Source organism: Zalophus californianus, chromosome 16, assembly GCF_009762305.2.
Source record: "Zalophus californianus isolate mZalCal1 chromosome 16, mZalCal1.pri.v2, whole genome shotgun sequence".
NCBI lineage: Eukaryota > Metazoa > Chordata > Mammalia > Carnivora > Otariidae > Zalophus > Zalophus californianus.
In genome coordinates this window covers 17821477-17846102 of record NC_045610.1, presented here as the reverse complement: position 1 = coordinate 17846102, position 24626 = coordinate 17821477, and the positions used below count along the sequence as shown (strand labels likewise).

General features: G+C 52.0%; 2 protein-coding genes across 21 annotated transcripts in view; one reads left to right on the top strand and one right to left on the bottom strand.

The window, feature by feature from the left end:
- The window catches only part of PIPOX (pipecolic acid and sarcosine oxidase), a 94758-nt gene extending 90707 nt beyond the window's left edge, over positions 1-4051 (top strand). For 2 of the 3 annotated variants that reach the window (XM_027625470.1, XM_027625469.1), the window contains 6 exons: positions 990-1203; positions 1475-1657; positions 2179-2331; positions 2774-2932; positions 3510-3585; positions 3853-4051. In XM_027625470.1, the coding sequence (XP_027481271.1) occupies positions 990-1203; positions 1475-1657; positions 2179-2331; positions 2774-2932; positions 3510-3585; positions 3853-3983 (916 nt within the window). In that variant the 3' untranslated portion in view covers positions 3984-4051. Of the gene's footprint in view, positions 1-989; positions 1204-1474; positions 1658-2178; positions 2332-2773; positions 3030-3509; positions 3586-3852 lie in introns of all 3 variants that reach the window. The other variant, XR_003525228.1, reaches the window with a different exon arrangement.
- A 14863-nt stretch (positions 4052-18914) lies between these two features.
- Positions 18915-24626, bottom strand: part of MYO18A (myosin XVIIIA) — a 94937-nt gene continuing 89225 nt past the window's right edge. For 12 of the 18 annotated variants that reach the window (XM_027624723.2, XM_035724447.1, XM_027624725.2 and 9 more), the window contains one exon: positions 20170-20305. Coding sequence is in view for 6 of the 18 variants with exons in the window: in XM_035724450.1 (XP_035580343.1) it covers positions 20161-20305 (145 nt within the window). In the remaining 12 variants the exon portion in view is untranslated. Of the gene's footprint in view, positions 20306-24626 lie in introns of all 18 variants that reach the window. The other 6 variants (XM_035724451.1, XM_027624739.2, XM_027624738.2 and 3 more) reach the window with 2 other exon arrangements.

Below are 24626 nucleotides of genomic sequence, written 5' to 3'. Positions count from 1 at the left end.
AGGGACAAAACATGATACGAGAGGAAAAGAGACAAAGGAAAAGAAAGAGCACGGGGTAGTGAAATAGGGCGAAAGAGGATAAAGAATCTAGATCAGAACAGTGAGTGGGTCAGGGGATGGAGGAAGAGGAAGAAAGACCTACCACTTTCTAGGTGCGGCAATAAGAGGATTTCCGATGTCCGCCCGGAAGGGCGGGCTGGATCCCGAGAGGATGGAGGGACAAGCAAACCAATCGTGAGAGCCAGGGGCCGACTTGGGAATGGGCTGGCAGCCAGCTCAGGGACACTGAGTGCTACCCTAACGACAACATCGACATGACTTTACCAGTTCTTTTTATTTTTTTAATTGTTAAAATATTTTTTTAAAAGACTTATTTATTTATTTGAGAGCGAGAGAGAGTGAGCGTGAGCAGGGGGATGTGGGGGGGGGGGGGCAGAGGGAGAGAATCTCCAGCAGACTCCTCGCTGAGCTCAGAGCCCCACGTGGGCTTGACCCACGGCCCCTGAGACCATGACCTGACCTAAACCAAGAGTCGGATGCCCAACGGACTGAGCCACCCAGGCACCCCCATTTTTTAAAATCTTTTTAAGTAGGTTCCACGCCCAATGCAGGGCTTGAACTCACCACCCTGAGATCAAGAGTCGCATGCTCTACCAACTGAGCCAGCCAGGAGCCCCTGACTTTACCAGTTCTTTGAACATGAGACTGGGACCCTCCTTGATGGGACCCTTGCTGAAGAGAGAGAAGGGCCCAGGGCCCTGACTCATACCCTCACCCATATGCCTTTCTTTCTTTTCTTTTCTTTTCTTTCTTTCTTTCTTTCTTTCTTTCTTTCTTTCTTTCTTTCTTTCTTTCTTTCTTTCTTTCTTTCTTTCTTTCTTTCTTTCTCTCTCTCTCTCTCTCTCTCTCTCTCTCTCTCTCTCTCTCTCTCTTTCTTTCTCTTTCTTTCTTTCTTTCTTTCTCTTCTCTTCTCTTCTCTTCTCTTACAGGCAGACTGGGCTACTGCTGCTGGGAATGAGAGAGAATTCAGAATTAAAAACCATCCAGGCCACTTTGTCTCGACAGGGGGTGGAACACCAGTGTCTTTCAGCTGAGGAACTGAAGCAACGTTTCCCCAATGTTCGGTTGGCCGGGGGAGAAGTGGGGCTCTTGGACAAGTCTGGAGGGCTTCTCTATGCAGACAGGGCCCTCAGAGCCCTCCAGGTAGGATGTGTAGCGTTTGGGGCGACGCAGCTCCTCTCGTGGTTCCAATATACCGCCCCCAGCCTCCTTGGGATGAGAGCCTTCGCCCTGCAGGCTTTATTCTTGACCTTTTGGGCAGAGGGCCTATATACCCCGCTAGGCCTTGCCAATACGGGACAGGAGGTCCGGAGTCTGCACTCTTTTCTGCCCAAAGTGAAGGACTCTGTTGTTCACCGGGGAGAACCATCTAGCTGTCTAACTAATTCGCCCTTCCTGGCCGCCGCCCTTTTAGGATGCAATTCGACGTCTCGGGGGCCTAGTGCGTGATGAAGAGAAGGTGATGGAGATAAGACCAGGGCGACCCGTCACAGTGAGAAGTACCTCCAGGAGCTATCAAGCCAAGAGCTTGATCATCACAGCAGGTCCCTGGACCAACCGGCTCCTCCGTCCCTTGGGAATTGAGCTGCCTCTCCAAGTAAGGGAGGGACTGGAAGCCTGAGAGTTGGTCCTTAAGAGAAGACACCTGGGAGTCAGACGGACTCGAGTTTGAGTCCCGGATTTGCCACTTGTTGGTGGATGACCTTGGGCCAATTAGTTCCTCTCATGAGCCTCAGTTTTATAACGTGTAAAATGGGGATAGGGCTGTTGGAGAATTAAATTATAGAATCAATAGAAAGCCCTCGGGAACTCACTAAATCTGACACAGTAATAAGTGCTGGAGAGAGAGAGAGAGAGAGAGAGAGAGAGAAGTAGGGCTGGGTGCAGTTATGGGAGACTAAGTCTGGGGGAAGAGACAGGGATGCAGAGATCTTTGTGCCTCATATCAAAATGGAATATACCGATGACATGAGAATTGGGTGAAACAGGATGGACAAGTTAAGGGGGCATCCGGGCTTGTATTCAAGAACCACAGGACTTCAGAAGAAACTGTTCTCACCCTCTGCAGAGTTTTATGGCTTTCCCCCTTCATCTCCCACTTCCTCTTTCTGCTTCAAGACCCTGCGGATCAATGTGTGTTACTGGCGAGAGAAGGTTCCAGGAAGCTATGGTGTGTCCCAGGCCTTTCCTTGCTTCCTGGGCCTCGGCCTCAGCCTGGCTCCCCACCACATCTATGGGCTGCCCTCCGGAGAGTACCCAGGGCTGATGAAGGTGAGCAGAAAGGCCCAGAGAGGGGCTAGTAGGGGACCCCCGGCTCGTCTACCCCCTCCCACCGCCAGGTTTGGGGCAGCTGCTCTAACTTCCCTTTCAACAGATTCCTGGGATTCCGCTCCCCCCCCACCCCCCACCCCCCACCCCCCACAGCAGGCGCAGGAGAATACTTCCCTATTTGCTATTTGCAATGCAAGCCCCCCAGCTGTCCCGAGGCCCAGCAAAGGGAGCCCTTCCTTCGCAAACATGGGGTTGTGGGCAGGGGGAGGGAAGAAGGAACAGCGAAGGCACCCTCCTGCGGCAACCAGCGGCATCTGTCAGGACTGGGGAAGGCCGGGATGATGGATGGGGGCACTCTTGTGTGTGAGCCTGCCCCCTGGGCTGGGTGGGTGTGCGGGCAGGCCGGCCCCTCGCAGCTTACACTGCTCTGATTGGGAGCTAGGTCTGCTATCACCACGGCAACAGCGCCGATCCTGAGGAGCGGGACTGCCCGGAAGCACTCTCAGACACCCAAGACATCCAGATCCTGAGCCGCTTTGTCAGAGATCACTTACCTGACCTGGAGCCCAAGCTTGCCATCCTGGAGCGCTGCCTGTACACGGTAAGGGTGTGGGCAGCCCTCTCACGGCCCCCCGAGAACGGGGGATGGAGACAGACCCTGCATGGCTCCAGCTCGCTTCTATTTGACCCCTGACCTGGTATGTGACTTGAAACGAACGAGCTTCTTTCTGTGCGTCAGTTCACCTCTCCCAGAGAGGGCCCGTTAGAGGTTATTCATATTCTTTTTCATTAGCAAATCGGGCTTATGCCTGGCAGCCCCTCACTATGTTTCCCAGAAGAGCTCTAAAAGATGTTTTGGCAAGATGTTCTAGTTGAACAGGCCTTAGGGACAAAGAGAAGAGACAGATGTCACCAAGGCCTGAGGCATCTTGGCTAAAGTTAGTTTACACGCATTCACTGAGCACCTACTGTGTTCATAGCTCTGGATGAGCAGAGAGACAGATGGACAAATGAGAAAGACTGTCATCCCCGGAGGCGGCACTGGCATGCGGAAAGCATTCCCGTGCCCCATTCCCATTCTTTCTGGAAAGCAGTCCAGCCTCATTCCCTCCCCTCTGAGCCTGCGCTTCCTCCTCCTTCTCTCCTCAAAGGACACAAGTGTGATTGTTTCTTTCTAGAACACCCCCGATGGGCACTTCGTTCTTGATTGCCACCCGAAGTATGACAACATTGTCATCGGTGCTGGATTCTCTGGTAAGCCTGAAGAGGGGAAGACGTGCCTCAAAGCCCACCTATCTGAGGGCCAGGCAAAATGGCGTCTTCTATGCTCTTGGGGGGGGGGCCAAAGCCTAGACTCGAGTGTGTAAAGGGGCTGGGCGGACAGAGAAGAAGAGGTACTTCTGGTGGGAGGCAACTTCCAGCTTTGGAATGCGGACCAAGAAGAGAGGTAGCCCCATTTGGGGACAGGGTAATAGACATCCAGGGACCCCAGCCGCTGACCACCTGCTCTCCTTTCCCTAGGACATGGATTCAAGCTCTCCCCTGTTGTGGGGAAGATCCTGTATGAATTAAGCATGAAATTAACGCCATCCTATGACTTGACACCTTTTCGGATGAGCCGCTTCCCTGGCCTGGGCAAAGCCCACCTTTGACCCCTGGCCAGCAGCCTGCCTTGTGTGCACAGGAGCTGGGAATAAAGCCCTGTGGCTATTAAATGTCAGCTTGTTCTCCTGCCTCTCTTGAGTCCCCTGTCAACGCCGGATGATTGAATCGACCTGCTTTCCCTGGCCAGCTCCCCAGTCCCGCTACTTTTTTGCTTCCAGAAGGTCAACCAGGTATTCTACCATCAGTGAGTAGCAAGGACCTTTGAGATGGATGTCTCAATAAGGAAGATGCACAGAGACTGGCTCAGGGGACCCAAGCAGTTGTTATTATTCTCTTCACTGAGACATTTGATAAACTTGGGGTGGATTTGACTAAAGCTGCCCAGGGGAGGGTAAACAAGATGATTTGTAGGTCGCTACTGCCCTTAGAGTTCCTTTTCTTTTTTTTTTTTTTTTAAGATTTTATTTATTCATTTGAGACACAGAGATACAGAGAGAGAGAGAGAGAAAGCATGAACAGTGGGAGAGGCAGAAGGAGAGGGAGAAGCAGACTCCCCGCTGAGCCAGGAGCCCGACGTGGGGCTTGATCCCAGGACCCCGGGATCATGACCTGAGCCGAAGGCAGACGCTAAACCATCTGAGCCACCCAGGCGCCCCTGGAGTTCCTGTCCCTAAAACTAGAGTCACCCTCCATCACAAGGCCCCATAAAATCTGACTCACCTTGGGTGCACCATAATGTTTGTAGAAAAAAATGTGTTGAGCAAGCAAAGAAATGAATAGCCACATTGCATTAAAGTCTGCGGTGGGCTTTATTCTCCATGCGACCTTGCTTCTTAGAGACTCTCATTGTCTAAATCAGCGCCAGAGTCCATGACCCCAGGAATCCTTGGGGTCTTTGTCTTCTCAGTGCCCTGCACCCTCTTTCCCTGAATTCTTTGTCTGGTTCTCATCCTTTCTCTGGCTCTGTAAAGACTCTTAGCTCCCCAGTCTCTCATTAGGGTGTATTGTCAGGTCCTTATGAAGATGGAGCTGTTATACCAGAAAGGAAGAGAGAGACACACTCGCTTAGAAACCCTGTTCAATGTTTGAATGTTAAATGTGCCATTTTATTATCATTAGGATTGCTCCCACTTAATGAAACGGCATTAGCACCCAGTCGGCTGGCCTCCTTGCACTTAATTGCTTTGGAAGGGAACAGGCTCCTAACTACCCCAGGGCGGGTGGAGGGGTGAGGGGTGTGAACAGGGACCGCTGAATGTGCTCTGCGGAAACCCCAGCAGGAGCATCTCCAGACCAGGCCACTTTGGCCTGAGAGATCGCCTGCTCTGGGGAAAGAAACCCTGGGACCAGTTGGAGTGGAAATATTAGAAGGAGGCCCTGCGCGGAAAGAGTGGGAAATGGGAATAAGAGTAAAACTGTCCCTAAAGGAAAGACAACACAGAAGAAATTGCCTCATAGGCCTAGGCACATGGATCAGCACTGATTTCTCCAGGGGACTGTAAAAGCCAGCCAGCCTCCCAAGCCCCCGCCCCCGCCAGGTCTGTGTCTCGGGTGCTCTCAGAGGCCCCCGTGAAACCTCAGCCCCTGTAAAGTGGGAATAGTCACATCTGTGAAGTCAGACTAATACACTATAACATGGATGAGCCTTGAAGACAGGATGCTAAGTGAAGTAAGCCAGACACAAAAGGACAGACACTGGAGGGTTCCACTCACATGAGGTACTGACAGTCAGATTCACAGCGACGGGAGGTGGAATGGTTGCCCCCGGGGGCTAGGGAGAGGGGGGAATGAGGCGTTAGTGCTTAATGGACACAGGGTTTCAGGTCAGGAAGATAGAAACGTTCTGCAGATGGATGGTGGTGATGGTTTGGATGATGTAGGGAAGACGTTAGGGTTCGAAGTTGATGGCCAAGATAGAATTCTTGAGATACCTTTGGTGCAAAAAGGTGATTTTATTAAAGCCCGCGGACAGGACCCGTGGGCAGAAGGAGCTGCAGTGGGGTCGTGAGGACTGGTTCGCTGTATACTTTCAAGTTGGGAGGGGGTTAGGGATGGTGTAAGCCTTCCAGGTATTTTGGAAACAGGGTTGCCAGGACCCTGAGGGGGCTAGCGAGCTATTGTTGGGAAAAGGTCATTTATTACTGTTTAGTAAACCGTCAGTCATGAGACCCTTCAGGTGTGTATCGGTGGGTTCTATGCTTGGGGGATGATTGCCAACACGCACCTTGGGGTGGGGGGTAGAGATAAAGGAAGTTTCCAAAGGAATTTTGATATGTTAAAGTAGACTTACAGGATCCTGGAGAGTTGGGCTAAGATTGCCTTTTGCCCTTAGCAAAGTATTAATTAACATCAAGGCAGCTGAGTCCCTAGAGGAATGTCACTCTGCCTGTTTCAAGGACTTGTCAATGGACTGTAAGTAGTAGGAAATTTAATAATTTTTCTTCTGCCTTTGTTTCCCACATCAGTTTCACAACATCCTGTTTTAACCACATCACAAACACAAACATGGTTAAAGAGAGGGTACTGAGGGGCGCCTGGGTGGCACAGTTAAGCGTCTGACTTGGTTTCGGCTCAGGTTGTGATCTCAGGGTCATGAGGTGATCTCTGGAGTCTGGCTCCATGCTCAGCGGCGAGTCTGCTTAAGGCTCTCTCTCCCTTACCCTCTGCACCACTATCCTCCCTCAAATAAATAAATCTTTAAAAAAAGATAGAGAGAGAGAATGTACTTAATGCCACGGAACTGTTACACTTAAAAATGATTAAAATGATACATTTCATGTTATGTGTATTTTACCACAATTAAAAAAATAGGAATAATAATACCGACCAACTTTACAAGAGTGGGTGAAGATCGAATCATTTATCCAATCCACAAATATTTGTTGAAATTCTGCTATGTGCCGGGGACTGTGCTAGGCATTGTGGATGTATCTGTGAACAAGATCTTTGTTCTTGTGGCGTTCACCCAGTCCAGTGAGAAGACATGTAAAGAATATGTATAAGTAAATTATATCCTAATTTGGAAGGTGACTAGTGCGTCGGGAAAAAGAGCAGGGCAGGGAAGACAGAGGATGCTGGGGGAGGGCTGCCCTCTGCCAGAGCAGTGATGGTGGTGATGGTGGTCTGGGGGGGCAAGGGGGGACACTCAGTGGGGGGTGGCTGCCCTGGAGGAGAGGGAGAGCACCATGCCGAGATCGGGATATGTGTAGGAGAGTGTGGTCAACTGTAAAGCGAGGTATTGTGTTATTATGGAGAGAGAGAAAAATGGGGTACAGAGAGAGATCAGTGTAGGATCCTGCTATCTCCAAGGCTGGCAAAGTTGGGGAGAAAGGGTGTTGGGAACCTCTCCCTCTCATTCAGCGGCTGCCTGCCCGTAGTTCCCTGTGCCTCTGCTTCTCCCAGTGCGGCCCTCCTCTGCCAGCCAGCTGCAGCTCCCCTTCCAAAATATCCAGTCTTATTCAGCGTGCTGGTGACAGTAAAGGAGGGGACCAATGTCTAGAAGAGGCAGAGAAAGGACAAGTGGGGGATGCTGACAAGCCCTGCCTGAACTGGTGTGTCCTAGAAACCAAGTTCGAGGGGGAGGGGGGCAGTGGGGATAGGAAGGGGTGTGTGTGGGGGGGAGGGATGAGGTCAGGGAGGCGTGGAGAGAGAAGGGAACTGGAGAAGCAGAGATTGTTAATATGCAGGCCAAGAAGGCAGGTAAGGGCCTCCAGGGATGCTGTCCACCCCCAAAGCCAGAGGAAACTGGTCTGGAGTGGCCAAGAGCATTTCTCATTGGGGCTGGGGTGGGGTCCCAGAGGAGAAGAGGGGATGTAGGCACAGAGGAGAGGCAGTGCCACTGTAGAAGGCAGAGGTGGGGGTGGGGAGACAACCTGAGGGTTTTAGAAACACTGAAGGATTTGCCAAGACAGACCCACCGGCATTATCTCCCTGCTTCCCTCCTGCTTGAGCGTGGCCAGGCCCCCGCTTTCACGCAGACCCTGCATATCTTCAAGATGGAGGAAAACCACAATGCATCGGGCAGGCAATAAGAGACCTCTGGAAGGGCAGCGAGGGTCTGCACAGGCTGCAGGGGAGAGATAAGAGCAGAAAAGGGAAAGAGGCCGGCATGGTTGCCGACCAGACTAAGGAAAAGAGAGGCAGGCTAAAAATAGGCTGGGGGTGGGGAGGGAAGAAAGCCAGTCCAGGAAAGAAGGGAAAGCAGAAGCAATGGATGCCATTGAGACTCTGACCCAATTCTTCATCTCTCAGCCTCACCAAACTGAGAAGCTAGGGAGGGCCAGGCGGGGGGGTGGGGGGGAAAGGCTGGTACACAGGGGGCAGAGTCAGAGGAAAGAATCCGAGTTCCAAGACCTAGGAAGTTGTGGAGCACAAGTCAGTGATCACGGCCTGGAAAAGAGGGGGTAACGTATAGTTAGTACTAGAGTACCAGAGTACTCATGGAAGTTTGGTATTCTGGGACAGGATTAAGAGCCTAAGGAGTGTGAGTATGACTTGGAAGGGGGAGGTTCAACTGAGGCATAAAAGGAAGCAACAAGGATGCGTTAGTCCGGAGACGGGAAGCAGAGGTGACTGGATACTTGAGTTTTACTTCTCAGAAAGGTGCTTAAAGAGAATTTGCTCATGGGATATTGTATTTCAATGGTGGGCTTCCAGGGCAACAAGAGGGATTTAGGTTAGACCTCAGGAAATCCATCCCACTGAGTAGATTTGTGAGATACTAAAATATGTACATAAGCGCTCTTTTTTTTTAATTTTTTTAAAGATTTTATTTATTTATTCATGAGAGACAGAGAAAGAGAGGGAAGCAGAGGGAGAAGCAGGCTCCCAAGGAGCAGGGAGCCCGATGCGGGACTCGATTCCAGGACCCTGGGATCATGACCTGAGCCGAAGGCAGATGCTTAACCATCTGAGCCACCCAGGCACCCCACATAAGCGCTCTTATGGTAGCCTTTCCTTGGAAATCTTTTTTTTTTTTTTAAGATTTTATTTATTTATTTGACAGAAGAGGCACAGCGAGAGAGGGAACACAAGCAGGGGGAGTGGGAGAGGGAGAAGCAGGCTTCCCGCGGAGCAGGGAGCCCGACGCGGGGCTCGATCCCAGGACACTGGGATCATGACCTGAGCCGAAGGCAGACGCCTAACGACTGAGCCACCCAGGTGCCCCTCCTTGGAAATCTTTAACAGCAAGAGGCCCATCTATCTGGGGATAGGGGAGGCCAGGGCCTCCCCATAAACCTCTGGAAGACTTCTGGCTAGAGAGGAGATCTGGGATTTTTATTACGGGTCTGAGGTAGGGTCTGAAATGGGTTTCTGGACCCTGGCCTATGGCAGGGCAAATGTAAGCATCTGGGGGTGGGGTTGGGGGGGTAGGGGAGGCACAAGGTTGGCTGGATCTGTCAAGCATGGAGAAGCAGCAGAGACGAGGGGCAGGATTCTAACATGCAGGACCCAGTGGCATTTACATAACTTTGAATAATGAATAAGCCCAGCTCTGGGGTTCCTAGTCAGCATGCTCATCTGCATCTTTATTAAGCTTTATAAATGATTCAGCTCCCTACCCCTTCCCCCCAGCCCCTGCCCAGCCTGCCCCAAGCATCAGGGTAGTTGATTGCTCATTATTTTAGACTAGATTTGTTTCACCAACATTCAGTGAGGCATGGAGTGGGGGACACAGGAGGGAGGAGGAACGTAGGGGTAGGAGAAGGACAAAAGCAGCCCCCACAGGAAAGCAGGCAGACGGTGGCGGGCTAGGGACCTGGGCATAACTCTCTAAAAGGCTCCTGGGGCGAACATCTTCAGGAAGGAGAAGTTTCTTAGATTCCCCGAAATGCGCTGGGTTCAGGTCCCATTCAATGCCCGGTTTTCCTTACATCTGCTGCCAAGCCCCTGACAGGCCCCTCGCTCAGCTCCGTTGCAGCATTGAGCCACTTGAGCAGCCAAATGAGTACAGCCCCCAGGGAAGTTCTTACTTTTTCCTGAGGCAGGAATTTTGCTACTTTCACGCAAAAGAAAAAGAAAATCTGCTATGCTTGCAAGGTAAGAACAGGCACCAAGTGTGTTAAGGAAGAAAAAGATAGACACAGGCGCACGTGGTATGTGAATTTGTCGGGAAAGGGAAGGCTTGTGCCTACAGAGAGTTCGAGCCCCCATGAAGGAGAAAGCTGGAGAAGGTGGGCATCCCGCCACGCATCTGGGCAGGCATGAGAGAGCCAACTGCTCTGGGAGCTGCCCGGGCTACCGGCTAGAGGCAGGCAGAGGTATTAAAAGCCTAGGCAAGGAGGAGTTGGCAGGAAACGATTAGGGGGAAAGGTAGAGCATTTTCAACCCTTGCTGCACATTAAAACTACCCAGGGAGCTTTAAAAAATATGATGCTTGGGACCCACCCAAGACCAATTAAATTGGAATCCCTGAATAAGAAGGCCCTTAAGCACAGTATTTTTTAAAAAGCTCCTCGGTGTTGTTTGGATCCTAATTTGGACAAACTTTTAAAATTATATATATATATATAAATTATTAATATGTAAAATAAAATCAGAGAAATCTGAACATTGGATATTTGGTATTAAGAAGTTATTGATTATTTAGGTGTGATAAGAGTATTGTGATTACATTTTTTAGACTTTTTAAAAAAAGATTTATTTATTTATTTATTTGAGAGAGAGAGAGAGAGAGAGAAAGTGTGATCCAGGGAAGGGGCAGAGGGAGAGAGGGAAAATCCTCAAGCAGATTCCCTGCTGAGCGCAGAGCCTGATGTGGGGCTCGATCCCAGGACCCTGAGATCACCGCTGGAGCCAAAATCAAGAGTCAGCTGCTCAACCGACTTGAGCCGCCCAGGCGTCCCTAGAGTCATTTTCTTTACTTTGAGGGATAGACACTAAAGTATTTCTTAACAAAGTGATATCATATCTGGGATCTGCTTCAAAATAATCCAGTGAAGGGAATGGGAAAGTGGGTGGGGGGGTAGACGAAGTAAGATTTGCTTAGTGTTGATAATTGTTGAAGTTGCTTGATAGACAAAGAAGTTCATTATATTATTCCTTTTACTTTTTGTATACAAAACATAATAAAGGGAGCTCCTTGAGCCTTTCTCTCTCTCTCTTTCTTTCTTTTAGAGAGAGAGAGAATGGGGGGGAGGGGCAGAGGGAGACAGAATCTTAAGAAGGCTCCACGCCCAGTGCAGAGCCCAACATGAGGCTCCTTCTCTCCACCCTGAGATCATGATCTGGGCGGAAATCAAGAATCTGAGGCTTAACCGACTGAGCCACCCAGGCGCCCCATCCTTGAGTGTTTCTTTCTTTCTTTTCTTTGTTTTTTAAGATTTTATTTATTTATTTGACAGAGAGAGACACAGTGAGAGAGGGAACACAAGCAGGGGGAGTGGGAGAAGGAGAAGCAGGCTTCCCGCAGAGCAGGGAGCCCGATGCGGGGCTCGATCCCAAGACCCTGGGACCATGACCCGAGCCGAAGGCAGACGCTTAACGACTGAGCCACCCAGGCGCCCCTCCTTGAGTGTTTCTAATATGCACGAGAGTGAGAACCACAGAGCCAGGCATTCAGCAGGAAGGGGACCGCCATGACACCTCTGTGAGCACAGTTGGCTTCAAGGAGAACAGGTTTGTGGGACGCTAAATGATAGGTGAGGGTCCTGACCACAGGCAGAGCTGCAGAAACCACTGGGGGGAAATGGTACCCGGCAGTTAGAGATGCGGTTGCGGGTGGGGGGGCGTGTAAGGGCTCTCAGGCTTCTTCCCCAGCCAGCACAGCCTCTGGGGATTCAGAATCCCCACGCTCTGTGCCCCAAGGTGCGGGGGGTTGGGGTTGGGTTGCTGGACCAAGGGGAGCCGCCTGCCTGAGGCACCCAGAGCAAGAAGTCAGCTTCGCTCCAGTCTCTCAATCCCCGCCCTCTCCTGACTGACTCCACAGGAGCTGGACCCCCTTCTCAGACGGCACCCCCCCCCCCCTTCCTCAACCGCCGTCACCACTGCTTCCCAGCGCTGTCACTTCCCCGACGGGCTCATCTGCCTCTGCCAGGGAACATTAGCCCAGCTGACTTCATCAAGGAGGTGAGGGGAGGCAACACAAATCCACAGAAGTATGGGCACCCAGGCACCCATCCTCCGCGGCTGCTGGCAGAGCTGTCTGAGGGGCTGAGAGATTCGCAGTAGCTTGGCCTCATTTGCATATCACTCCTTTAATGAACAATTCAAATGAATCCCAAATTTTCAGTTCTCTACTATCCGCGACTGGTGGGTTCGCCTCACATTTGTCCCTGACGTGGACCGACCATTCCCACGTTTTCCACGTGCGCTGGAGAAATAACTTCCTGCGCAGCGCAGGTGAATGGGTCCCCCGCCCCACCCCGCGCTCCTCCCACGCAGAACTCAGCCCCGCCCCCCGCCCAGGCCCCCACCCCACCCCGCGGCGCCACCAGTTGGGCATCAGGCTCCATTTGGGGTTCGATCTGTCTTCTCCGCTCCATTACCTTTCCCTGATGGCCTCTAGGGGCTGGGGAGGGGAGAGACTTGGAGGGGGTCTATTTAAGAGATTTTTGGAATCTGTGCCTGCGCATCACCCGCTGCCATGAGTTATTTCAGCGCCGATGTTTGTCTCGAGCTGATTATTCCAGCCCGAGAACAGGTGGAGCAGCCTGCGGTGGCTTATTCGTCAGCCAAGGCCATCTGTTCCCAACAAGCTGAGATTTGTAGCTGATTTCTACTGGGGAGCAAGGAGTGGGGGCGGGGCGGGAGAGGAGGCTCACCCCTAGCCCCAGGGGACTTAGTCCTCCCGGATCTTCGGCGATGCCCGAGCCCCCAGGCGTCCCCTTCTAATACCTATACCTTCTCATTTTCTCAGAGAACTCACTCGTCGCTTGCCTCTCGGAAACAGCAAAAATAGTTTTTCCTTAAGGGGCTAAACCTTCTTAGATGGACTCAGGTCTGAGAAGCACAGATCCATCCGCCAGGCACAAAGTCTGGCCACTGAACCTTGTCAATCAGCCGAGATCTTAAAAAAAAGGGGGAGGTATACAACCATGACACAAATATCCTAAATGACCCTTTGACTCTTGGCTTCTCCTTACCCCACTGCACCAGTCCCTTCACCGACAAGAGTTCAAGCGTCTCCTTGCGGAAACCTGTCACCTGCCGGGCTCCAGGCTGCACGGGAGGGCCCATCTAGATGCTCCCCCCGCCTTCCTCTCCCCTAAATACCCTGTTAAGGTTCCACCCTCCAATCTGCTCCTCTTCCAGCTTCTACTCTCCGTGCCAAGAGGTACCTGCTGCTTTAAAAACGGCTTTCCCCGAGCAAGGGATCTAAGCGGTTTCTAAGCAGCTTTGCCACATTGGTTTCCACCCCCCACCCTCGGCTATTTCTATCTATGAAATGCCAGGAAAGAAGCTACTCTTTAAAGTCACACTAATATGACAATTTGGGGTCTCCTTTGGTGTTTGGCACAGACATACATCTGCACTGACTTAAAAAAAAAACGGTCTGAAAACCTTGCATTATAAGCAGATACTTCATCTATAACTCACATCCTCAAATAAACCTATTTCTAATTTTTTAAAAGATTTTACTTATCTATTTGAGAAAGAGAGAAAAGAGAGAGAGAGCACAAGCAGGGGGAATGGCAGGCAGAGGGAGAAATAGACTCCCTGCTGAGCAGGGAGCTTGCTGTGGGACTCCATCCCAGGACCCTGGGATCATGACCTGAGCCGAAGGCAGGCGCTTCACCGACTGAGCCACCCAGGCGCCCAGCCTATTTCTAATTTTAAAGGCCCCTTCTAGTGTTTATCTATTTATCTGTGTTTTCACATGTACCTTTGTCATAGGCACACCTTCCCTTAAGAACCCATTCATAGAGCTGTAAGACCGCCTCACTTTCTAGTTGGTTCTCTAGGCTTATTTTGCCAGTTCCTGGGAGCAGAGGCTCCTTTTCTGCTATTCAGTCTTGCCCAGTTGGCTCAGTATGTGGTCTACTGGAAAGAGCAGCCTCCACAGATGAGCTCTAGGGCTCTCAGAGGCAGGCCACGAGTTCTGTGCTTCTAGGGCAGAAACTTCCAGGGCAGTGCCACTCCCTGGGGTGACTCTTCCTTGCTCTCCGGAGGATAGTACTGTGGGGGCCGGAAGCAGCCCTCAAGCAAAGGTGCCAACCTGCAACTGCCACCTGCCCATCCCCAGGACTAAATATGAGCCATGAGGCCTATCTCACTGCGTACAATTTTGTGTTTGCCTGATTACCACTCACTGACCTGTCTTTCAGAGACATGTTTCCAAGGCTATTGGCTGCATCTTCTCATACCAGAATGTGAATGTGGTTTTTTTTTTTAATTCCTTCTTTTTTGATTCTCCGCTTTCAATTTCCCTAGCGTCGTCTTTTCGCGAAATCCATTTGCTTCTTTTCCTAATCTAGTCAGATCATAGATGTGGCACAAAACATATAAAAATTTATTAAAATGTGGAAACTCTTTGACTCTTAAGCCAGCCCAAATATAATTTGCCTGGATGGTGTTGAACCTTAATATCCTTTTTGAGTTGTTGTTGTTGTTGTTGTTGTTTTTTTATAAAACTGTCATTGCTGACTTGATAGCTAAAGCAAATTCTATCTGCACATTTAAGTATTCCACTGGGAGATTTATGTCACTGACTTCAATTGCAAAGCACACATCCTTTTTGGAATCTCCCTCATGTATATGACCCATCACTGGGGTTTATGCTACAAAAGACTTAATTTCTCTGTGAAATTCCTTCTAAACAAATCTAGCATCCTTGTTAACTCCAGAATGACTATTGCTCTGGTAGTCACCTCTCCCAGATCAAATCCCAGAGAACGGTCTGGATTTTTCCGTTATACTGTAATGAAATTAGACTGAGGTGAATATAGCTTAATATATGCATTCCGGGCCATGTGGAACTGTTACTCATATTGTTGGCACCATATGCATGAAGCACAAAATGTGATAATGTATGGAGGATGCTCTGAAAATTGTAAGGAGCAACAGAAATATAAGGTTGACATTTCCCCCCAAAATGCCGAGAAGTGTTTCCTTACTTAGGCCAAGCTTTGGTGAATACCAGGCACACAGCGATTAGAGATGATGACCGTGACAGTGATTCTTTGGCACTCTCCCGTCTCCCTTTATCCCCTGACAAGGCCAGAAGAGCTGGGAGTCGCCTGGTCCTTTGCTGGAACCAAGCGGAGGACCCTGGTAGGACACACATCGCCTCTTTGAGCCTCAGGGAGAGGACACTGCATGGTTGTGACAAAGGTTAGAGGACATAGTAAATGCTCAGCATATGGGAACATAGTAAGGAGGTGCTCAGCTAAATGGGAACTGTTGTTGATTTTGTCATCCTCCTCTTCCCGGGGTCACTAATGACAGGCCGGAAAGGGCACCCCTTATTCCCAGCTTCTGCCAAGGACCTCCAAGAGCCCTCAAAAAGGCGGGAAAACAGTATTGTCGGGTTGCTGAGCGAGAAGACCGGTCCTCACACAGAGGGAATCCTTGAAGAGCAAGGCCGACCCCAGTCAACTGCCCAAGAACCTTTGGAGGGCAGTGGCTTCCCGGCCTCGCGGAGGTGCGGGTCATGCAAATGCGATATGAATATGCTAATACAGGGCTCCCCGCGAATGGGAAGGCGCCTGTCCGGACTGGCAGAGCCCGCGGGGAGAACCGAGGGGACACGAAGAGGACGCGGAGGCGCAACCGGGCTGCTGGACGGAACCAACCCCAGACAGACAGACTCCCACCGGGAGAGGACGTCCCTCCCCCAGCGCCAGCCCCCCTCGCGGCCCCAGGCGCGCCGCCGGCCGGTCCCTGGGGCGCCTTACCGAGGGTGATGAAGGGGTGGCGGAGGGAGATGCTGCCGGCAGCAGGGAGGGGCTCCCTCCGATTTTAGGAGCCAGAAGGTTCTTGCCAGCATTACCACCTTGTTTTACAGTTGAGGAAACTGAGCCCAAGAGATCAAGCCCCTTCTCGAAGGTCTCAGTGCTGGGGCAGGAGCGCTCGGCAGAGCAGGTTTTATCTGCTTTTGTTCGGTTTTCACTATGGCCCGTGGCGAGCACTGTGTAGGCGCGAAAGCGGCAGCCCTGAACGCAGCAAAACTTGGTGCATTACCAAGCAGGGCCCCGACTGCCCACCAGGCTGGGGGATTTAGAATCGAATACTTCCTGGGGAAAGATGGAAGGAGCTGGGGTGGCTGCCAGGGGCCGCAGCAGGCAAGGACAAATCACCCTAGGCTGGTCTGGAATGTGCTGCTATGTAGGTGAGCAAGAGTTCCAGCTTCCAGGAGAACCAGCTCAGAGGAAATGAAAGGGGAACAGGAGGATTATGGTTAGATTTAAGGCAGCTCTTTCTCCCAGGGATGACCACGGAGCCCTTTGTTCAGTGACCAAGGAATTCTGCGGGCACACTCAGCCCCCTCCCTCCCACGTGGAGGCCCTTGGAAACCCAGCTCTCTCTAGTCCCCCAGGGCCCAGCATGGAGGACAGAAATGAATGATTGACTTTGAAAAGTCCCCACCATTCAGGTAGGAGATCCTTTCCCCGATGGGCCCCCTGGGCTCTTTGCTGGGGACGAGGACAGCAGACGGGCTGGCTCTGGGGCCCTGCGGGGAAAGCGGCAGTCATGGCATCTCTTGCAACACGCTCCCTGCCAAATTGATTCAAATTGGCTTGGATATGAACATATGATTAAAGGAGCGGCGCGATTCATTTATCAGGAGAGAATAAAGAGCGGCATCTGCGCAGCCTAGCTGGGGGACAATTAAGGAGCAAATCTCTAAGTGTCTGTGCCACCAGGCATGGGGGCGGGGCATGGGGAGGACAACTACCATAATCTGCCGAGGACACGGGACAGAAGGAGGTAGTTCAGGAGTCACTGTGGGGCCGCTGTTGTCTCTGGGCATAGGCTGGGCACCGTGGGGAGCCTCACAGGGCTTTGGTCCTCACCTCTCATCCGGGAGTCAGAGCAGTCCTGAGGGTCTGAGATCAGAGAGGAGAATCTGTCGAGGCAGCTTTGCGCCTGGCACAGGGACAGATTTGCTGCCTGTTTTGCGAGAATCATTTCTATCTTAGGGACCAGAGCTGCATGAGTGTACAGGTGAGGGCGGGAGCTTACGGAGCTCTGAAGGCACACTCAAAAGGAAGTTGGGCTTTGATGGACCCGCGGGCTCCTGGACTCCCCTGGGGAGTTGGTGCTGAGGGAATCGCGTCCCTCCCTGGAGCCTAGCACCCCGGCCAAGGGGCTTTGCTGCAACTTCAAGTGTTGGTCCTGAGAGGCTATGTCCGGCTTCCTTAGACGGCCCATGGAAATCCCTACCACCACCCTTCTTTCCCTGCCTCAGGGCCTTTGCTTAAACTCTTCTTTTTTTCCGGTACACCTATGGAAGTCCTAGCCTTTCTTCAGGCCCCAGCTCAAAATACCAGCTCCTTTTAGAAGCCTTCCCATCCTCCTCCACCTGAGACCGACCCCCCCCCCCGCCAGCCTCCCCCCATAATACGTGCAAAGCAACTTCCTTCTCCTTCTGTTACGTCTCATGTAATTTTTTCCACGTGGGTCTGCCCCGATCCACGAGCCCCTAGATGACAAACACTGTGATTTACGTCTCTCTACTCACCCAAAGCTTGAACATATTAGTAGGCGCAGTCCCTATTTTGTATGTTACCTTCTCCACTAGAATCTCTGCTTTACGAAGGAAGGAAACTCATCGGTCCCCAGCACTTAGAACAGTGCCTAGGCCAAAGCTGGCAGTTATGAAATATTTGACTGTTGAGTGAATGAATCAATGAATAACATAACATAAGCTTTCTGACTTGAACAAAGCCCTCTGCCCCAGACTATTGGATACTGATGATGGTCTTTCCAGTGAAGCAGAGGCCTGTGTCACTGTGGGTCCACAGATTTGGGATCTTGTCTGCAGATGGGAGGGACGTTGTCACATTAGTTCCTGGGAGAAACAGAAAATGCACCCACCTATCTGAAAGCACGAGTAAAAGATGAACACGAGGAGCCAGCAGTTAAAAAAAAAAAAAAAAAAAGTAACTTTACTTTTACTACCTTCGCTATTCAACAAGGGGGGGGCAGTGGATAGGGGAAGTCTCTTTCATTCAAGATGGATCCATTTTATACTCCTCTCCCACTCATTCTGGGGGACTTTCCTCCCTCCTTCCCTTTCTTGACCCTTTCTGGGTGGCTGACATCACCAGAGCATTGGCATTAGGGCTGTCTGATACCCTTTCCTGCTTACCTGTACAAACCAGGGGAGCCTGACTAACCAGCTATAAAAGAAACTTTATGCATGCAGGGATTATAACTGGTCACATTACAGAAGGTAGAGAGGAGGAGGGGCCATTTGTTTCTTGCCCTTCTGTAAGAGCTGCCTCTTAGCTGTCAGTGAGCAGAGCAAGCGTGGACTGAGGCATGAAGGCAGAGACTGAGCAGGGCAGAGAAGCCAGAACTCCCAGCCTACTCAAGTTGCCCTCTGGCCAATGGGGCTGGGGGCCAGAGAGAGTTCTGCGATGTTTTGATCAAAAAGTCGTATTTGGAATGACTAAAATTAAACCTAAAATTTTTTTCTAGTAAGAAGGGCTTGCATCCCTCAAGAAAAAAAAGAGAGAGAAAGAGAGAGAGAGATAGGATCTCTGTAATTGGTGAGATTTAATAATCAGAGGGACCTCAACATTTATGAGTGGAGGTCAGGAAGGGATGCAATGTGGATGGTTCTGCCCGATTACAATTCACAGGCTCTTAAAATAAAAGGCGGGGTTTGTCTTCCTTGACCAATCTTCTCATCCTACTACCTTTGCCTGCCCCAAATGACCTTCCACAGCTCTGAGTGGCACTGGTCTGGTGTGGGAGTAGGCCAGCGACCCGGGCGCTTCCCCCGGTCCCCACCAGAATCCTGACTCTGCTTCCCAGGGACCACCCAGGACTTTACCCGAGCCTGAAGGAACAGGCAGGAAAATTGGCAGAGCCAGGAGGAAAAGGACATTTATTTCCATACATCAGGTAAACAGGGAAGAGAGAGCACAGCCCAATGAATACAAACCAATTGTGGGGGGCATGGGGGGGACAGCGGATGGGAATGGCACCAGGCACTGCCCTCGGGCCCCCAAGTCTGGTGGCGTTGGTGGGATGAGCTTTAGGGTGGGGGCTGGGACTGTCGGGCCACACGTTGTCATGTCTAGGGTAAGTGTGTGGGGGCAGGGCAACTGGAAGAAGAAAAATGACTCCGGCTCAGGACACGGGTGAGGGCTCGTGTCTAATATGCATCAGTACTGACCCAAACCCCCATCTTCAGTTTTTCTGATCACAAGCCCTCAACCCGCGGCCTTCCCTCTCCAGTTGGGCCTATAGTCCAGGCAACCTGGACAGAGCGGCAGGGAGGCAGTGCTTGGAAAGGCCCCGAACTGGTGTAGGTGGAATGGGTTTAGTCTTAAATAGGTCATTGCACTTAACACACTGATGAGACAGAGAGGGGTGGGGGCCAAAGTGCCGGGTGGTACCTACGCACCCCTGTCTGTGTAGGCTGGCTCGACCCATACCCAGAAGCACCTGAGAGCCCCTCCCCAGGCTGACTGAAGAATCTGGCCCCAGCTCCGCTCACCGGTCTCTCCAGCTGTGCAGAGAAAAGGACTGCTCTCGAGTGAAGATGGAGATGAGATTCCCCTAGTCATTCCCGCAAACCCCAGCTGCCGCCACAGCCCCCTCCCACTCTCAGGGATGCAGCTGTGATGGAGAGGTTGGGTATTTAAATTAAAAGTAAAAAGACAGCAGGCACTGAGAAGAGAAAGCCCTCGCCCCAAGCCAGGGTGGGGAGGAAGGGCTGTTCCTGCCCCCGACTCCTCCCCATGGACCCAGCAACCTAGAGTGTCCCAGCAGGCAATCTGCCCACCGTCCCTGAGCAGGGGGCTGAGATGGAGGTCAGCTTGCTGGCTCCATGCAGTGCCAAGCCACCTGCCACTGCCCACTGAGTGTGGCATTTTGGAGGCAGAAGGAGCAAAAAAGTTCTCTTTTCAGAAACTCCACCCCCCCCACCTCTTCCACGTGGAGACGTCAGACACCCACAGCTTGAAAAGCCCCCCAGACCCAAGGGGGCCGGGTGTTTCCCATGCAGATCAGCAGTCAGGTGGGGGAGACCTGTGCCCCGCCATTTCCTGGGAGAGGCGCCGTGGCCGCAGTGGCCGGTGGGTGCAAGAGGTACAGACCCACTCCCCTGGGCTATGCGTTGGTCTCAGTCGGTTTGGCCTCTGTGTCGCTGTCACTCAGATAGTTATGGGAGTATTGCGGCCTGGAGGTGCTGTCCAAAGGGTCGTGCTCATCATCTGACCGGTCAGGGGCAAGGGACTTCCAGTAGCTGGTAGGGCTGCGGGGAGAGAGGAGGAGCAAGGTCACGGCGGAACGATGCCCTTAACCTTCAGCACCAAAGCCTTTGGGTCTGGGGAGGCTCCCAAAGCCCCGTCATAGCATTCCCCAAAAGCCACAAATTGAGAAGTAAATTCAATTCCTCACTTCCCCAGAAGATATGCAGAGTAGTGAGAGAAAGGAGCGCATAGTCTTGATTCTGAAAACTTCTGAAACTCCCTGGAAAGCAATGTGGTAGAGCCATGGGTCTCAATCTTGAGTGTGCCTAAGAATTGGCTACAGACTCCTGCGTCCTTCCCCTGAGAAATTTTGATTTGTTAGCTTTTCGGTGGAACCGAGGAATTCTGCATTTTCAATTCTTCCCCAGAAGATTCTGATGCAGGTGGTCCCTGGACCACACTGACTTGGAGACTGGCAGTCTGGTGATTACCTGGCTACAACCTGCCAAAGTCACCTTATCCCTAAACAGGATTCCTTCTAAGAGGGAGGGGCTTTCCCCACTGGATACTCCCAGACCTTAACCCTTTCTCCTCATTGTTTTCCTAAGGCCTGTGAGCCTTTCTGCCCTTGACCATGGCATCATCTACTCACCACAAGGAAAAGGGGCTCAGGATGTGGGGACTGGCTAGATCCCTGCTTCAGGATGGCACAGTCGTCCCTTTCTTGGTACCATAACCCAACCCTGCAGAGTTTTCCTCAGGCCACTGGAAGCCTACAGCTTCCCCTCACTAGGATGTGAAGGAACATTATCCCCTGGATGGGGCAGGCTCCTGGCATTGAGCAAGGATGGAAACCTCCTGCTCTGGTCACTTTTCTTTCTTTCCCAAAGCCTTACAGCCGCCTGCCCCTGCCCCTCCCACCTCTGCTACCTCGCTGTTTCAAGTGAACCGTAATTTCAGCTCTCTGAACAAAATGCAGCCCAGAGTGCGCCCCCCCCACCAGTGCCCTGCACCCAGAGTTCCTGCCCAGTGCGCTCCCAGGGACACAGTTCTTCCAGATCCCAGAGACTTTCCCCTGGGATAAACAGGAATTTGGCGATCCCTCTGCCCCCAACTCTGCTTTAAGAATCTCAGGGGGGACCTTGTTTACTGGCCTCTTCGAAGTTCTTCTATCCCCAAACCAAAAGAGGCAGAAACGGTATTCTGCAAGAAAGACCCACATTCTTAGCTTTTCCAACTGTATTGGGAAGAAAGGGTTTGGCTACGGAGTACTTCCTGTGTGTAAGAGACACTGTCCCTTGCCCTCCACAGGCATCTTACTCTTCACGACAACCCTATGAAATGTCACCAGGAAGCTGGTTCAGAGAGAGGAAGCCTCTTGCTCAAGGTCACACAGCCAGTATGTAAATTTGAACTTGGACTCTTAGGCCCCAAAGCCTTTTGCTGACTCCACCCTGCTGCTAGATTGGGTGACCTGAAGAGAAAACACAACCAAACCTGAATGTTCCCTGCCTGCCTGGGTCAGAGCCCAGGGGGTGTGTAAAGATAGGTCTCTCTCTGTCTCCCCCGGGGAGAAGGAAGAGCCTGATAGAATACATGTTCAATTATGCAGAATGGTTCAGGAATCGGGCAATCTGGTTAATAGTTATCATATTTCTCATGAATGAATTACCATTTTTAAAGGAATCAGAATAGCACAAAACATTTAATACAAACCAGACTGAACATAAATGAGTCTTACTTTGATGGGCCAAAGGCACTTAAGGACTCTAGGGTGTCTCAGGGACAAAATTAAAAAGCTCAATGATGACTGTGCAACATAGAAAAAATGGGGTTATTTTAGCTTTTGGGTTGTTTGAATTCTAAATTAGTGGGAGCCTGATTTTATTTTCAATTTTTGGACAGAATTTCTGGGCACCCAAGTGCTAAGGTCTCCTGTTGGGTAAAGAAAGGACTGACTTTATGGAAAAACAGTAGGGTTATTTTGGGGGCAGACGGGGGGCAAGGCAGATGCCAGGACTGGGACCCAGATGCAGACGGGGCACAGCAGGGTAGGGTCTATCTGAGCTCTTTTCCATTCCCACACCTCTCCTGAGTGGGGCTGTGGCCCCCACTCCCACACTCCTGTGCCCGCCAAGCAGACAGACGCCTGGATAAATGACAGCCAGGTTCCGACATGCTCCATCCGGGTGCTGGCGAGGGGCAGAGGTAGCTGGAGAGGGGGGCCGACTCCGCGGAGCTGCAAGATACCCTTGCTTCTGGCCGGGTGTGCTACAAGCCAGGCTCCTTTGTGGCCTCTGGTGCCACAGCTGTAGAGTCAACAGCAGGCAGCTAGCCCCCTCCCCAGGGCAAGACTCAGGGCTGGCAATTTGAACATTTTAACCGAATTGTGCAAAAAGCTTTCCTCCCCACAAGCCGGAGTCTCCTGCGCAAAGCTGTCACAAACAATTTGGTGTATAAGCTAATTCCTGCTGTGTGAGCCCGGGGTGGCAGCCCCTTCCCCTTGCCTTTGCTATGGATGAGTTCGCCTTCTGAATTCTCACTGGTCCCCATCACCAGATGGGAAGCTAAGCCACCGCTCTGCCCCCCTCACCCCCCATGCTTGGCAGTTTAGCGCCCCAAAGCCCGGCCAGGTCCTCCCTCCCCTGGCCCTTCTCTTGTGGGCTTGCTATCGGCCGGCTAGCTTCGGCTCGGTGCCCACTCTCCCCGTCGTGAACCCAATCCTCCTCGGTGGTGGCGTGTAGGGTTTCAGGACTACTCTTGTTTTTCTGGTGGACAAGAGGAACCGTGCAGGTGGCTGGCGGAAGAAACAGGCTTTGTGGGGTTTTGTCCTTGCTGGTCGTAGGGTCAAGGGTGATGTCGGGCTGAGAGCATTGGGTCTGAAATGCAAGCTGCTGAGCAGCGTGGGATGGCCCGGCTAAGCCCATGCCTCTCTCCCTCTTTGGGCAGGGGTGCTGTGCTCAGAAGGGCCTGGCCTATCGACTGACTTCCTGTGCTGGGGGAGCAGGGCACTCAGCAGGGCTGCTGAGGGGAAGGCTGAGGCGGTAGACACAATATTGTAATTCCTGTCTTTTTCTCATTGTGGGGCCGACAACAGCTCCCTAGTGCAACCGAGATGCTTCCTGCTCTTCCCAGAGCACCCTGCGCCCATCTGCCACATGCGGGGAGCAGTGCTGAGCCCAAGGGCTTGGTGTCAGAGCAGCTCAGGGTCCGAGGAGTCTGAGATGGCCATGAGCCTGGTCTGGGTTTAAATTCCACCGTCTCTGCCTGGGTGCAGACGGTTAAGCGTCTGCCTTCGGCTCAGGTCATGATCCCGGGGTCCTGGGATCGAGCCCTGCATCGGGCTCCTAGCTCAGTGGGGCGTCTGCTTCTGCCTCTCCCCCTGCTCATGCTCCCTCTCTCTGTATCTTTGTGTCTTGAACAAATACAACTTTTAAATTCCACCTTCTCCCCACCATCCATCCCCCTAATCCCATCCCTTCACCCATCTCCAAATAGCTGCAGGTAACATTCACTCCTACCTGCGCATTTCTTAAAAAACGTAACTGGTCCCTTTGCATAGAACTCCGCCAAGTCAGTGTACCTGTTCAGGTGCTCCATGGCACGAGAGGCCCACAAGCATGCGACAGGTATGTGTTAGTTCATGCAGTGCCCGTGCCCCAGGGGGCTGCACTCTGGGGTCATATCTCCTGGGAAGCAGCAAGCTTGCCCTGGGAGGTACCACGCCGAAAACAGCTTCACATTAACCAGGGTGATCCAAATGTCACCACCCACCAGGGAAACTGGCAACAATGGGATTCCAGTGAGTCAGTCTTTGCCTTTCTTCTGAGATGGGGGTGTGGGCATAAAGGGCCTAACTGCTAGATTTCCCTTCCCACAGAGAGAAGGCTGGGGGAGGCAGGAGAGCCAGGAGGGGCTGTCAGTCAGCAGCTGCTAATTTCTATTCATTATAACTTTTTTTTAAGATGTGCTGAGACGAGGTGACGCCCATGTGTGGGCTTCAGGTGGGAGGGTGGGGGGAGGGAGTCAGGCATCTCGGGGTTTGATGTAGGGTGTGGTACTGTGAGCCTTGCACCCCGAGGCTTGAAAGGTGGCTTTGCAGGGCAGGGGAGAGCTGAGCCAAAAGGCCTCATGATGGATGATGGCCACTAACATACCAACTCATACCCGGGGCGGGGTGGGCTGCGAGAGCCAGGCACACACAGTAAACATGTCACCCCCGTGCTCTGCCTTGGGCCATTTGGAGGAGTGGTCAAGGGCAAGTTGAATAGACTCCATTCAGATCCCAGCAACATCACTTCCCAACTGTGTGACCTTGGCAAGTGACTTCACCTCCACGAGCCTCAGCTTTCTCTCCCATAAAGTGAGGCACATCAGGCCTGT